General features: G+C 35.8%; 2 protein-coding genes across 2 annotated transcripts in view; one reads left to right on the top strand and one right to left on the bottom strand.

Annotated features, from left to right (window-relative positions):
* LOC134536667 (E3 ubiquitin-protein ligase TM129) overlaps positions 1-7,068 on the bottom strand; it is a 34,184-nt gene extending 27,116 nt beyond the window's left edge. Inside the window, exons 1-3 of the mRNA XM_063376497.1 lie at positions 6,864-7,068; positions 4,048-4,297; positions 1,751-1,981 (exon numbers count right to left, since the gene is read on the bottom strand). Of these exons, the coding sequence (XP_063232567.1) occupies positions 1,751-1,981; positions 4,048-4,297; positions 6,864-7,068 (686 nt within the window). The remainder of the gene's footprint in view (positions 1-1,750; positions 1,982-4,047; positions 4,298-6,863) is intronic.
* Positions 7,069-7,282: 214 nt separating this feature from the next.
* The window catches only part of LOC134536666 (26S proteasome regulatory subunit 8), a 45,359-nt gene continuing 39,963 nt past the window's right edge, over positions 7,283-12,678 (top strand). The window contains exon 1 of the mRNA XM_063376496.1: positions 7,283-7,617. Within this exon, the coding sequence (XP_063232566.1) occupies positions 7,597-7,617 (21 nt within the window). The 5' untranslated portion in view covers positions 7,283-7,596. The remainder of the gene's footprint in view (positions 7,618-12,678) is intronic.

Raw genomic sequence — 12,678 nt, 5'->3', positions numbered from 1 at the left:
TACAAATATTTTAGCATGTTAACATTACACTACTTTAAAAGAATATTTATTAAGAGACTCAATTTATGAAAAAATTTAAAAACCAATAACACCTAGGCCTATATCTCCTGTTATAAAAAGAAACTGAAGTAATAAAAAATCACAGTGTCGTCAGGCCATTTTCGTATGCAACAACAAGCTGACATTAGAGAAAATTGATTCTTGTTCGAAACAAATAGTATATAGTGCGTATAAAGTCGAATGGTTCTGACTCTTAATTCTAGCCAAGTTTTTGCTTTTTTTTTTGGTACTTAATTGTTTTTAAGTTAAAATCAAATCCAAACAGACACATTGGAAGTAAACAATGAAAAATGTAAGAGACAGAAAAAAACACACAAAATGTTTCAATTTTGGGGTCAGGATTCTTTCTCAAATGTCACATGACATAAGTAAAACACACAATCACAAGTACAGCAAAAGGTCTTCGATCCAGCATTCTACAGTTATGCAGTCTGTAACGCACTGCTGGCATTTAAAGTTCGCTCAGAATTTATTGTTACAACATGTTTTCATTTTAGTATAGTGATATGTACTAGCTGGTTTTCACGTGTCTACATTTGGTATTCCTGTTAGAATTATAGTGACGTTTAATATCCGGCAAAATCACTAATCTGGCATGGCCGAAATACAGAAAATTCCATATTAAAGAGCTAATTGATTTGAATTTGTGACGCCTACCAACTGCTGAGAAGCCTTTAATGGTAGGCAGAACACAAACACACTCAAACATAGACATTACATTAACGTAAACACAAAAACAGACAAGGACATGACCACTAGACAATAATAGATAACACTAGATAACTCAACAGTTAACATATTTACAAGATCATGTGATATTTAAATTAAATAAGAGACAGAAAAAGTTATCTCTATACATATATAGCGGTTGCAAACAAATATTGCATCTAGTATTTTTCTCCTCTCGTTATTTTGACAGAGAACCAAGAAAATAGTTTAATTCTACTTTAGTTTCATTTAACTTTTATGTATGGTTTATATTTTTAATTTATTTTACACTTAATTAAGTTTGTCCATTTACGAATTATTAATGTGGTTCCAATAATATAGTCATATGCCAGTTGTGTACCTTAAAAAATACTAACGACATTATATACGTACATACTTATTACACATTTCAATCAATATAAAAACTTCTTACAATCAACTAGTGATAAGAAACACATTAAAAAGTTCTATCCTCTGCCAATCCATAGTGCTAAATTTATCTGTATTTTTATTTATTTTTTTATCATGTAATTTAATCTGTTCATAACTTTATTTATTATTATTATGATGTGTCTATGTGTTGTTTTTTTTTCTGTATTAACGTTGTCACCTTTTGTTGTAGTGTTGCGTTGTCACAGCAGGTGGTGCCTGCACGCTGGTGGTGCCCACATTGTGTGTAGCGGCTACATGCAGTGTCCCACCTGGCTGCCGTGCCTACTTCTTGTTTGTTGCCCTGTCTATCCTGTACAGCCATTTTGTGTTTGTGCCTGCCCCAAAAGTATCTATACTGTTGGCAGGCATGTAACAAATGTATAAATAAGTAAATAAATAGATCAAACCAGAGCTATGCAAAGACTAAAACACCATTTTAATTAAAGAAGAATTCATTTGAACTTATTTGGTTTCACGTATCGACGGAGAGGTGATGGGACCGAACATCCAGACCTCGCGACTGGAGGATGGATGCAGAGCTGGTACTCACCGTATGGTGAAGGAGCGGCTGCGTGCGGAGGTGGCCTTCACCTCGATGTTGAGGAACTGGGCGGGCCCCGGGCCGCCCAGGGACACCTCGTGGGTGTCGCTGCTCGACAGCACCAGCGCGCAGTCCCCCTGGTGCGCCACGGCCAGGGCGTAGGGCGTCACCTTCACCAGCCAGTTGGCGGTGGCGACCACCCGCACCACGCTGCTCGTCGCCACGCAGAACTTGTCCACGCTGGGGAGATGACGCACGCCTCTCTCATGCTCTGCTGCGCAACACTGGCGCTCATGACGAGTGTGAAGAGCTTAAAGATACTCTTCGCATCACACAAAGGGTCCTGATGCGGTTTCACACAGTTCAAATACCGCGTAGAATGTTGGTCTGGTTCTTATCCCCTAGAGCGACATACTGCCCAGAGATGGGGTAAAGATGGTGTAGAGATTGGGTGAAGTAACTACAGAATGGGGCAAAAAAAAACCTTAGCCCTACATTCTAAGCTCATGGTCGCAACAAAGTTGATATTCTGAAATTCCCTGACAATCTGTAATAGGTTTCTCAGGGCTAATTTTGTGATTTAAGCTCTCTTTAGTGACCACAGGAGAACTATATGCCCTTCAAATATGCATATCATTTTATTCAAAAATATTAAATTTAGTGAAATAAATTAGTATTCAATAAATACAATGTCATATATCAGTGCACACATGGTACATACTGTTTCACATCTTTATTCACATCATGAAATGCCATAATTTTTATTGTATTTTTTTTTTAAATTGTCTGACCGCTCTGTTTTCAATTGCCTTGTCCCTGACTTTCCCAGTTTTCCTGCACTTATAGCCCACTGCTATCTGGCCGTGGCAACTGCTCTCTGTCGCTCGCATCTGGCTCGTGCGAAAGAACAGAATCACTAGTCAGTTCTTCTGAACCAGCCAAAGGAGGTAAGGAAGATGCACAAAGAAAAACCTAATTATTTTATTTTTGGAGCTCACTGGCTTACGTCCACTCTGACCATCACACATCAGACTATGACAGAAGACGTGCCTGCACACACGCAAATTTTATTCAACTCATTTGCTTCCCATCAAGGTGATGCGAGTTAGTTCTATACTACAAGAGATCAAATGAGTTGTTGACACATGTTGCTTTCCACACCAACCATGAGAATGAGCACTTGCCATGTTCTATTTTACATTCCTCTGGTAATGTTTCTTTGTGCTAGGTTTCATTGAAATGGTGCGAGCAACTAGATTGTGTCAAATCTACATCCTAAATCATGATATTCACCCATTTCATTAGGAGATTGTCCCTCTAAATTGGAGCTTTTGCCAAAATCAAAGAGACTAAGTGAGGGGGAGAGAATAAGCAGACGAAGAATGGTTCCATCCACATCAGAGTAATCACAATTCTCTATTGCTTCCTGTAGATCTAATGTTTGAAAGTTATTGCATGTTATACTTTGGCAAGTTCATAATCATTTTTTTTAACTTTTAAGACCTGCTCTCTGACAGAACCGCATTGCCTATCACATGCCTTTGACAGTTGCATGAACTTAAAAGTATAATATAGTCAAGTTAAGGTGGTAAGGCTGTCAGGCATGGTCAGCGAAATTATAGTTACTTACCATGTGATTACCGCTGTGCGCCTACTTTCAGGAATTTTATGAAGTAATTGTAAAGAAAATATCTAAAAAAGAATGCTTTCGTTTCGCACAATCTCAGACAAATATTCGAATCTTGGCAACCATAATGAGTGGGAGGGAAGACAGAAGGGGCAAAGTGTATTTTGCCTGCTGCGGCCTTGTCCACCAGAAGTTTTATAAACAAGAACAAAATATCGTCGAGTAATTACACAAAAAGAGCTCAGACCGACAGAGAGTTGTGAAGCAGCGAAATTTTGTGGCCAACCTTTACAGAGCCTACATACACATGATACTTTTTTATATCAATAGGCATCAAAATTATACCTACAAGGGTTGTCTGAAAAGTTTCCAACCTCAACATGAAAGATGGGAGCACTTGTCAACAAAAATTGGGGGATATTTTTGCTTATGCTTAGGAATGTACTCTCTGAAATTTTAGCTATGTAATACCTGCTAAGGGCAAAAAAAAAATGGCACTACAGTAAAAATTTAACACAAAATAATGTGTACTTATAATATGTTGAGAATCTTATTGAACGTATTTATATTTAACAAATAATAATAGTTAGAACGAGTAAAAAAGGTTCATAAACTGTTTTGACAGGTTAAGCAATGGTAATCTCACAAAGGCAAGTTATTAAGTAGGCAGCGTGGTCACCTCCTGTACTCTGCGTTGATGTCGGAAGCGACGGCCGCCCAGTCGGGGGGACTCTGGTTGGAGAAGGCGGCCAGCGCCTGCGCGATGGGGTGCGGCTTCCAGCGGCCGTGCCTCCAGGCGCCCACCAGCGCCAGGGCTGCCAGCGGCACGGCAACTGACGCCAGCACGAACAACCTCCACAGCAGCGACCCCAGCAGCAGGAACGACCAGCCCCCTGCCTCCCCAGCACAGTAGAGGCCGGCCACGTAGCCTGCAACACCACCACTGCCTCCGTCACCAGGGAATTGCGATCAAACCCAAACAACACTGAAAAGCAAAATTCTAGTAAAAACCCCACAAAGCACCAAGATGCAATTAGAATCATGAAACGAATTAGCATTTTCAATCCAAACTTGACTCTAATCACAAATACCTAATCTATTAAATATTAAATTCAACAAAACTAATTTATAGCCTACTGTAAACAAATAAATATGTTTTATCAAGATAACAGTAACGTTACTAGGGCAACTAGAACTTGCACTGAAGGATAATCACATGTTTTATTCCAACGCCTCACAATTCTCTAAAACAATCTCATCATCAGACATTCAACGATTAATTATGTTTGTAGGTACAACAATTATTACAAAAGGTTTAGGAAAAAAAATACTTTTTTTTTATCTTGCAACTGTTCCCTACTATTTACTCATTTTTACGTTACAACCATAAACTTTTCAAACACAGAAATACTTAACAGATTTACTGAATTTGTCCCAAAAAGAAATACTTATTATAAGTCATTATATTGAAAAAGTGCATCATGGACCGTGATTCATGGTATCAGTCAAAAAGACACTGTTTTGGAGAAATTAGTATCATGGAACATTCAAGTATAATACCTATTTTTTCTGTAATGTCATTTTTTTTAATAAATAGAATTCATTAAAAATTTAAAAAAAAAATTACCAAAAATATACCGTTTTTAAAATGTAATTGGCCAAAATCTAATTTGTGATGTAATATCTTACTTAAACTTCTTAGTATAGTTTTGTTGCTTGAAATGTTGCTGTACTGTATTTTAAATGGTTAAAAATGACATTTTTTTAATGTAAATACTTCATTGAAAGTTATTAGTCTTCTTGATTTCTTAGCTCATTATGTTGCCACATTTAACATTAATACTGCAGAGCTTCCAAGTGTAAAAATTTAATTAAAATTTTGAAATGACTTAACTTAATTTTTAGTGAATATTCAATGTTATATTCCAAATCTATAAATGATATTCCATTACATTAGAACAAACTTTGCAAATTAAAAGATAATAAGGTAGCAGACAAAATAGTTAGGCAAATGTATTTTAATGCCTGGCAAAGAAGCGAATGCATTTTCTATTGACTGACAAAAGGACTTATGTTACAACCAAAGATGGCAGACATACATTAAAAATTAAACTGGTGTTTTTATTCCGATGTCCCTTTAATTGCCTATATCGTATTTGTTAATATCTTAACAGTTTTTTGTTCCTCCTGTAAAATAATGATTTTGTAACATTCGTCCTATTGCCAATCAGGAGACGATAAGTCATTATTTTATAGCAATTTGGAATTTTTTCTTCTTTTCAAACAAGTGGTTTTCCTTCAGAATTTCTGCAATATTACAATGTCCCATCAGCAAAAAAAAAAAAAAAAAAACGCCTGAATACAAAAAAAAATCTCATTTATTAATCCCACTTAGTTCTAGTATGCTGCGACATTCAAAAATTTTTGAATATTAAAAAATTCGATATCTCCAAAAGTAATTTGAATTTTTTATCTCCGCAGGCGGTTCAGAAAAGAGGACGTAAGATAGCATATAATAAAAGTTATTTCATATTTGTACGATTTCTTTTGGCGCTAATCCGTACAATACAGATTTACCAGGAAATGTACCCGCCTCCAACTTAGGTGAGTTTTTAACGTTTCAAATTTTGTTGTGTTATTTTTTATTATATTGTTGCGCGTAAAAAAAAAATTACGTTCGTTCCTACTGTTGTAATTAAACATCGTTTTAAACAATAATAAATTAATCATCACCTATTGGTTCATTTGAATATTGGCCTATCACGACCTATCACGTGACAACCTTATCCAATAAAACACAATTGACACTCGTAAACAAAAAGCAATGGTCGACGCCGTGTGAATGTACAGATATAGTGATTAAAATTAAAAAATTCAATATCTCCTAAAGTATTTGGAATTTCTTATCTCCGCCGGGTTTAATGAAAAGAGGAAGTTAAAGAGCACAGAATAAAGGTATTTTCGGATTTTTAAAATTTTTTTTTAAAAAATCGCCAAAAAATGAATATTAAAAAATTCGATATCTCCAAAAGTAATTTGAATTTTTTATCTCCGCAGGCGGTTCTGAAAAGAGGACGTAAGATAGCATATAATAAAAGTTATTTCATATTTGTACGATTTTTTTTGGCGCTAATCCGTACAATACAGATTTACCATCCACACAAAACAACTGGACACTATGTCAACACATATTTTAAGAATATAAGAAGATCCAAATCGCAGCATAATTTTTTTTTTGTGTCGTGTGGTGCGGGCCCATAGGTTACAGCCTAGATAGCCTGCACGTAAATACAGCCCTGATGTTAGCAATGGAAATATTATATTCGTCAACAAATTGCCCCAGTCTCAACCCAAAATAAACAGAATCCATTAAAAACATTCCTGCATAATTTTACAACTGCAGAAACCATTCGATAATGTTTTGTTTTTGTTGGTTTCTAATATACATGCAGACACGTGTTATAGAAATGATTGGCAGGAGCGAATGGCACTTACAAAGAGGGATAAAAGAATGGATCAGCATTGTTGCTGCGCTGCGACGTATGTGGTACTGCACGAACATCTCATTCTCACTTCCCAGCCATGAAGAACATAACGTAGGAATTGTCAAACCAGCAGACACAAATTCACTTGGAGGAAATACGAAGCACAATGAAAATACAATGTAGAAAATAGTAAAAATTACATCTGCGCTGGCCATCCTTTTAATTAATTATCACTTTGCAAAAAAATATACTGCATTACGGTTCAATCATTGAATATGTGGGTCTGTAATGATGGCATATATTATATAAATTTTTAGGCCGCGTCACATTTCCTAAGTATTAAGTATGCATTGATGGATTAACACAGTATTCTTTTTCTTTTTTTTACTTGAAACTATTTTTCGTCAGCCAGCTGGTCATCGATGGCCATTGTTTGTTTATAAACTGGTGAAGATAGTTTGGCCAACATGCCGCAAAGCAGCGTTTGGGATGGATCAATCGAACAATAATTATAAAATCTTTATATATTAACATTTTATGAATTCAAATGTTTGAACTATAAGCAACAGAAAAATACATTATACATAATAATATAAAACATATTAAAATTTAACGAAGGCAACATTTTTACAGTTTCTAATCTCTGTTTCTTAGATGGCGACACTGTGTTAGTAAAAAAAAATATATGTGAAACAAAACATTTGCCATTTACAAAATAATTGCTGTATTTGTATGCTGCAATCATGACACTGACAAATTTTGAGGTATGTATTTTGTAATAATTACCGATAAGTTATTAATTGTGATTATTTCCTACGTATTCTTTTTAAGTGAGACTACTTTTGATTATTAGAAAAGTTTGGTTTTTACACTAATTATATACGGAAAGAGAGGATGAGTGGTCGATCATAACCTGTACATAAAGTTCTACAATTTTAAGTACTTATTTAATATTTGTAATTGCATAATGTGCGATGCATCTATTTGTTGCTGGAGTTTAAAAAAAATTTGGGAGGAGTATAGATCGCAATACCATATAGCTATGTCTACACTTATGCGCTTTCATCTTCCTTTTTCCTTTCCACTTGCAATTCCTCTTTCTTTTCAACTTTCCTTCAACTGCATGCGTCTAACGCATGCCTCTGACGCAAGCTATACCTGTCTAAATTGGTGCGTCAGTTTCGTTCAACACTCACGATAGATGTTCACTTGTTGTGATAAGTGCAGTTTATTTAGTAATTAATAGTGATAAAAAGAAGAAAAAGCACAGGCAATTATCAATTTGCCCTTTTCACAAATTTCTCAAGGGTGTCAGAAGCCAACTTTGACACTTTATTGAGAATGGTTCAGCGAAAAATTGAACCCCCAATGGTGATTCGTACCTCTCATCAGCCCCAGAACCCGTCTTTTTCTTACAAACTTTTTGTGTTATTTCGAAAAGCATAAGCTTTTTATTTTATTTTTTAAACCCTGAACATAAAGATTATACTTCTTTCCCAAGTTACTTAACGCGTCGTTTCGAACGGTTTTGTTTGTATACAACTTTGAGGAAACATCCCACAAAGCAGGACACTTTTTATAGTCTTCTATAAAATTTTAAAGTCTCCTCAACCGCAGACGGCATGGCTTCAAAAATATCAAAAGCGCAAGGAAAGACGTATGAAATCCCAGAGTTGTACGGATCGGCTTTCAACACTGTGTGCGCTACGTTCACTCACCCCGTTCAACTCCGATGACGCATGCAACAACACATTCGTCAGTTGCGTTCCTCCGTGCGCTAGATGCATGCCTTTGATGCAAGTAAAAACGCACCAGTGTGGACATACCTTAAAATTGATGATGTCGCCAACATAACATTGACGTCATTACTACATCTACATTCTTACGGGTCAAACGGGGGAATATGGGGTTCATTCACGTGCTTGTTTTTCACAAAATAAGTTTTTTTATTAAACTAAGATATAATTTATACCATAGTCTTTACTATTCAAGTATAGAGTACAATACGGAAGATATATTTCCCACGTTATCATATGTACACAATAATCCTGCCACGTTTTATACATTGGCGATACTAAACTTCATAATTTTTTTTTTTCAAAATGATTTTAACATTCTGGGTATCATAAAGTATACTATAGCCCTACCTCTTCTAGTTAATAACAGGATACCATTAATATCATATTTACGGTATCATGTTCTATACTACAGTTCCACCCGATTAAGTAGGCCTATATTATGTGACACCACATTTGTACATCATAATCTTTGATTGTATTGCATTATGATTTAAACTTTCAGATATCATTAAGTTACACTTCAGCCCTACCTATTATAGTATAGAACACAATAACAAAAATATATTCCGTACTCTTATTTAATTTTCTCAATAACAATATCTTGTGCTAAACAAACATGTGAATCTTCCCCATCCAAAACGCCCATACCCGCACTTGTACCATAAGAACTTACAGGTCGTATTTACTTCAGCACAGCCTTGTTGATGACTTCATCAATATCCCTACCATAACGTGATGCAAACGTATATAATTTTTTGTATTAGCAGACCTACTCTCACCAAAACATTTGCTTTTTTTCAATCATTTCATCAATTGCAAAACTAATCTATAGGAAAACAAACAAATTTCCATTACCTAATAAATTTTATGACTTACCTTACCAAAGAAAGTATTTCAAGTAACATCGCAAATCACACACAACATATCTGTCACCTAACAGCAAATAAAATGCACTTAAAAAACAACTGCAAATCACAAATAAAAGCCATAAAAAACCACTTACCTTTCTTTCAATTATGGCAATAATAGTTTAAAGTCAGTATAAATAATCACAACCTTGCTCTTTTTTTGTGACTAATACACTCATTACCACACACATAAATAAATTTCTTACTTCTTACTAAATACTTATTGTGTACTTATTTATTCACTTTATAAAGATACATATTACATTCCACTTATTACTTAACTCATATTTGTGACACAACCACAGTTTTCACTCCAAAACTCACACTATCATTTGTATTTATTTTCATGGTGCTATTTGTCTTTCATTGCTGTCAATATTACATTCAATATTTTTCTTCGTTCCTTCATTCAAGTTTATCATCATTGACTAATGACATGAGTTATACATTTCTCCTACTTTCTTTCCAACCAGTAGTATGTATGTTATCGAATAATATACTTAACCCAAAAAAATTGATTTTAGTAATGATGCAGCAGCATAAGCATTGCTATTCCGGGGAAAGGGTGGGGGGAAATGGAAAACAGTGGGACACATGTTCTTTAGTTCACCTGAAAAAGGGTGGTGTTATGAAATTCAGGCCTTGCTGAAAAAGAGCCGCTATTTGGGGAGTAATTCAAAACGCTTGTTTCCATTTCCTAACAGGTTTTCAGACCTGCCAACTCTCACGATTTTGGTGTGAGGCTCATGATTTTAAGGTCCATCTCACGCCCTCACGCCAAAATAGTGTTTCCTCACGATTTTTCGGGGCCTCAAGATTTTGTTTGTAAAAGTTACAAATGAAAGCTTACAGTAACGAGTTTCCATCAATACTCGAGTCACGTAAAGGAAGCAATTTTGCGTTTTGTAGCGTGTGCCGTGCTGATTTTTCTATCTCTCATAGTGGAAGAGGAGACATTGTGAAACATGTAGCTACAAAAAAACACAACTAACACGTGAAGTGTATTGCTTCCAATAAAAAAATTAATTTTGCTGTGAACAGTGATAATAGTGTTATACGAGCAGAATGTTATTTTACATATTTTTTAGTTGCGGCCTGCATGATCACTACATGACAGCGCTAAATTATGTTCAACTAAATTAAATCTGCAACCTATAATTTGTTGAAATAAATTTTGAAGCAGAGACCATGTAACATATGTACAGGCATGTCACTTAAATTTAAAGTTTCTTATTTGTTGTTTTTTATATCTAACCTGTATTTATGGGCCTAAAAATTTTTATCGAGGACCTCATGATTTTTTAAATTTGAATGTTGGCAGGTCTGGGTTTTTTTAATCATTTCCTAAGGGGGCTTTGGGATTCTCCTAGTAGTTAACCTGAGATTATCATTTTAAGTATTTGTTAGGTTATACTATTATACTACAAATAATGTGATATCTTAAAAATGTCGGTTGGATTTGGTTATACGAGGTATGGATATTAGATAACCGGACTGAAGTCATAACACTTTTTATTCATCGCTAATTACAGCAGAAGTTTTATTGCCTTCAATGTACTCTCCTTGGTAATCCCTACACTGCTCCATATGATGTTTCGATTTTTGGAAGCAGTTGGATGTCCTCTTCTGTCAGCTGGTGGAGAACCTCTGTTGCTTTTACTTGAACCGCTTCCACACTTTCAAATCTTGCCCCTTTCAGAGCTGAATTGACCTTGGGAAATAGAAAAAAGTCACAGGGGGCAAGGTCGGGTGAGTACAGTGGATGTTCCAACACGGTGATGCCGTATTTTGCGAGGAATGCTTTCACAGACAAGGCAAAATGGGCTGGTGCATTGTTTTGGTGAAGGATCCAGGACTTGGTCTTCCACAAATGGGGTCGTTACCTTCTCATACGCTTGCGTAGGGCCTTCAAAACCTCTATGTAGAACTGTTGATTGACCTTCTGACCCTCGGGCACCCAGTGAACTTAGATAATGTCACGAATGTCGAAAAAGAAAAATCATCATTGCTTTGAATTTGGATTTGCTCATCCTGGCTTTTTTTGCCTTGGCGAGCTTGGGCTCTTCCAATGAATGGATTGCCTCTTTGTTTCGGAATCGTAAGTAAAAAACTACGATTCATCACAAATAATTACCTTGTCTAACAAATCTGGATTAGTGGCGATGTTGTTAAGGACTCTGTCTTGATTCCTTTTGCTCGGGTGTAAGGAGTTTCTGCACTATTTTTGCGCAAACCTTCTGCATGTTAAATGATTCATGAAAAATCTGTCAAACACTTACTTTTTTGATTCCTGTCATTTCAGCAAGCCCTCGGATGCTCAGACAACAATCAGCCCGGATTAATTTACCAATTTGTTCAATGTTTTAGTCCGTTTTTGACGTTGAGGGCCGTTTTAGGTGCCGATCGTCTTCGGTCGTTTCACGCCCTTCTTTAAACTGTTTAAACCACTCAAAAACTTGTGTGCGGAATAAACATTAATTCCAGTAGACTTCTTTCAACATTGCTTCTGTGGGAGTTTTCTCTAGTTTAACCAGAAACTTGAGGTTATCCCGTTGCTCCGCCTGACCACTTGGCATTTTTCCGACGCATCACTAGTGCGTAGACTGCTGCAGTGAAACTGAGTGACCGACTGGCTTGTCTAGCGAGCTCAGGGTGGGGGAAGGACACAGTCATGTTCAAACATGTCGCGGCACGCTCGCAGTTTGCTGGTGGCAGCATCAGTCCGGTTATTTAATAGCCACACCTCGTATACTGCCATAAAAAAAAACTCTAAAATTAATCTATTCAGTTCCTTAATTATTTTATAATAATTCTGTGGGGGCGCATTATGATATTTCAAGAACTGTACATATAATTTGGTAACCGTTTTAACGTTATCATTCATCCATCAATAATTCATCTATCATTTGTCTTCCATCTATCATCACCCATCATCATTCATCATCCATCCAACAATCATCCATCAGTTATTCATCAGTAAAAAATTCATTTTTCAATAATTTATGTGTCTTTCATCAACAATTATCAATCAATATCCATTAAACATACATCATCCATCATCTATACATCATACATCCATTATCCAACCATTTTCCATCCATAATTCATCATTCAAAAC

Source organism: Bacillus rossius, chromosome 11 (genome assembly GCF_032445375.1).
Source record: "Bacillus rossius redtenbacheri isolate Brsri chromosome 11, Brsri_v3, whole genome shotgun sequence".
Classification (NCBI taxonomy): domain Eukaryota; kingdom Metazoa; phylum Arthropoda; class Insecta; order Phasmatodea; family Bacillidae; genus Bacillus; species Bacillus rossius.
The sequence above is the reverse complement of the archived record's forward strand: the minus strand, read 5'-3'. Positions and strand labels throughout refer to the sequence as shown.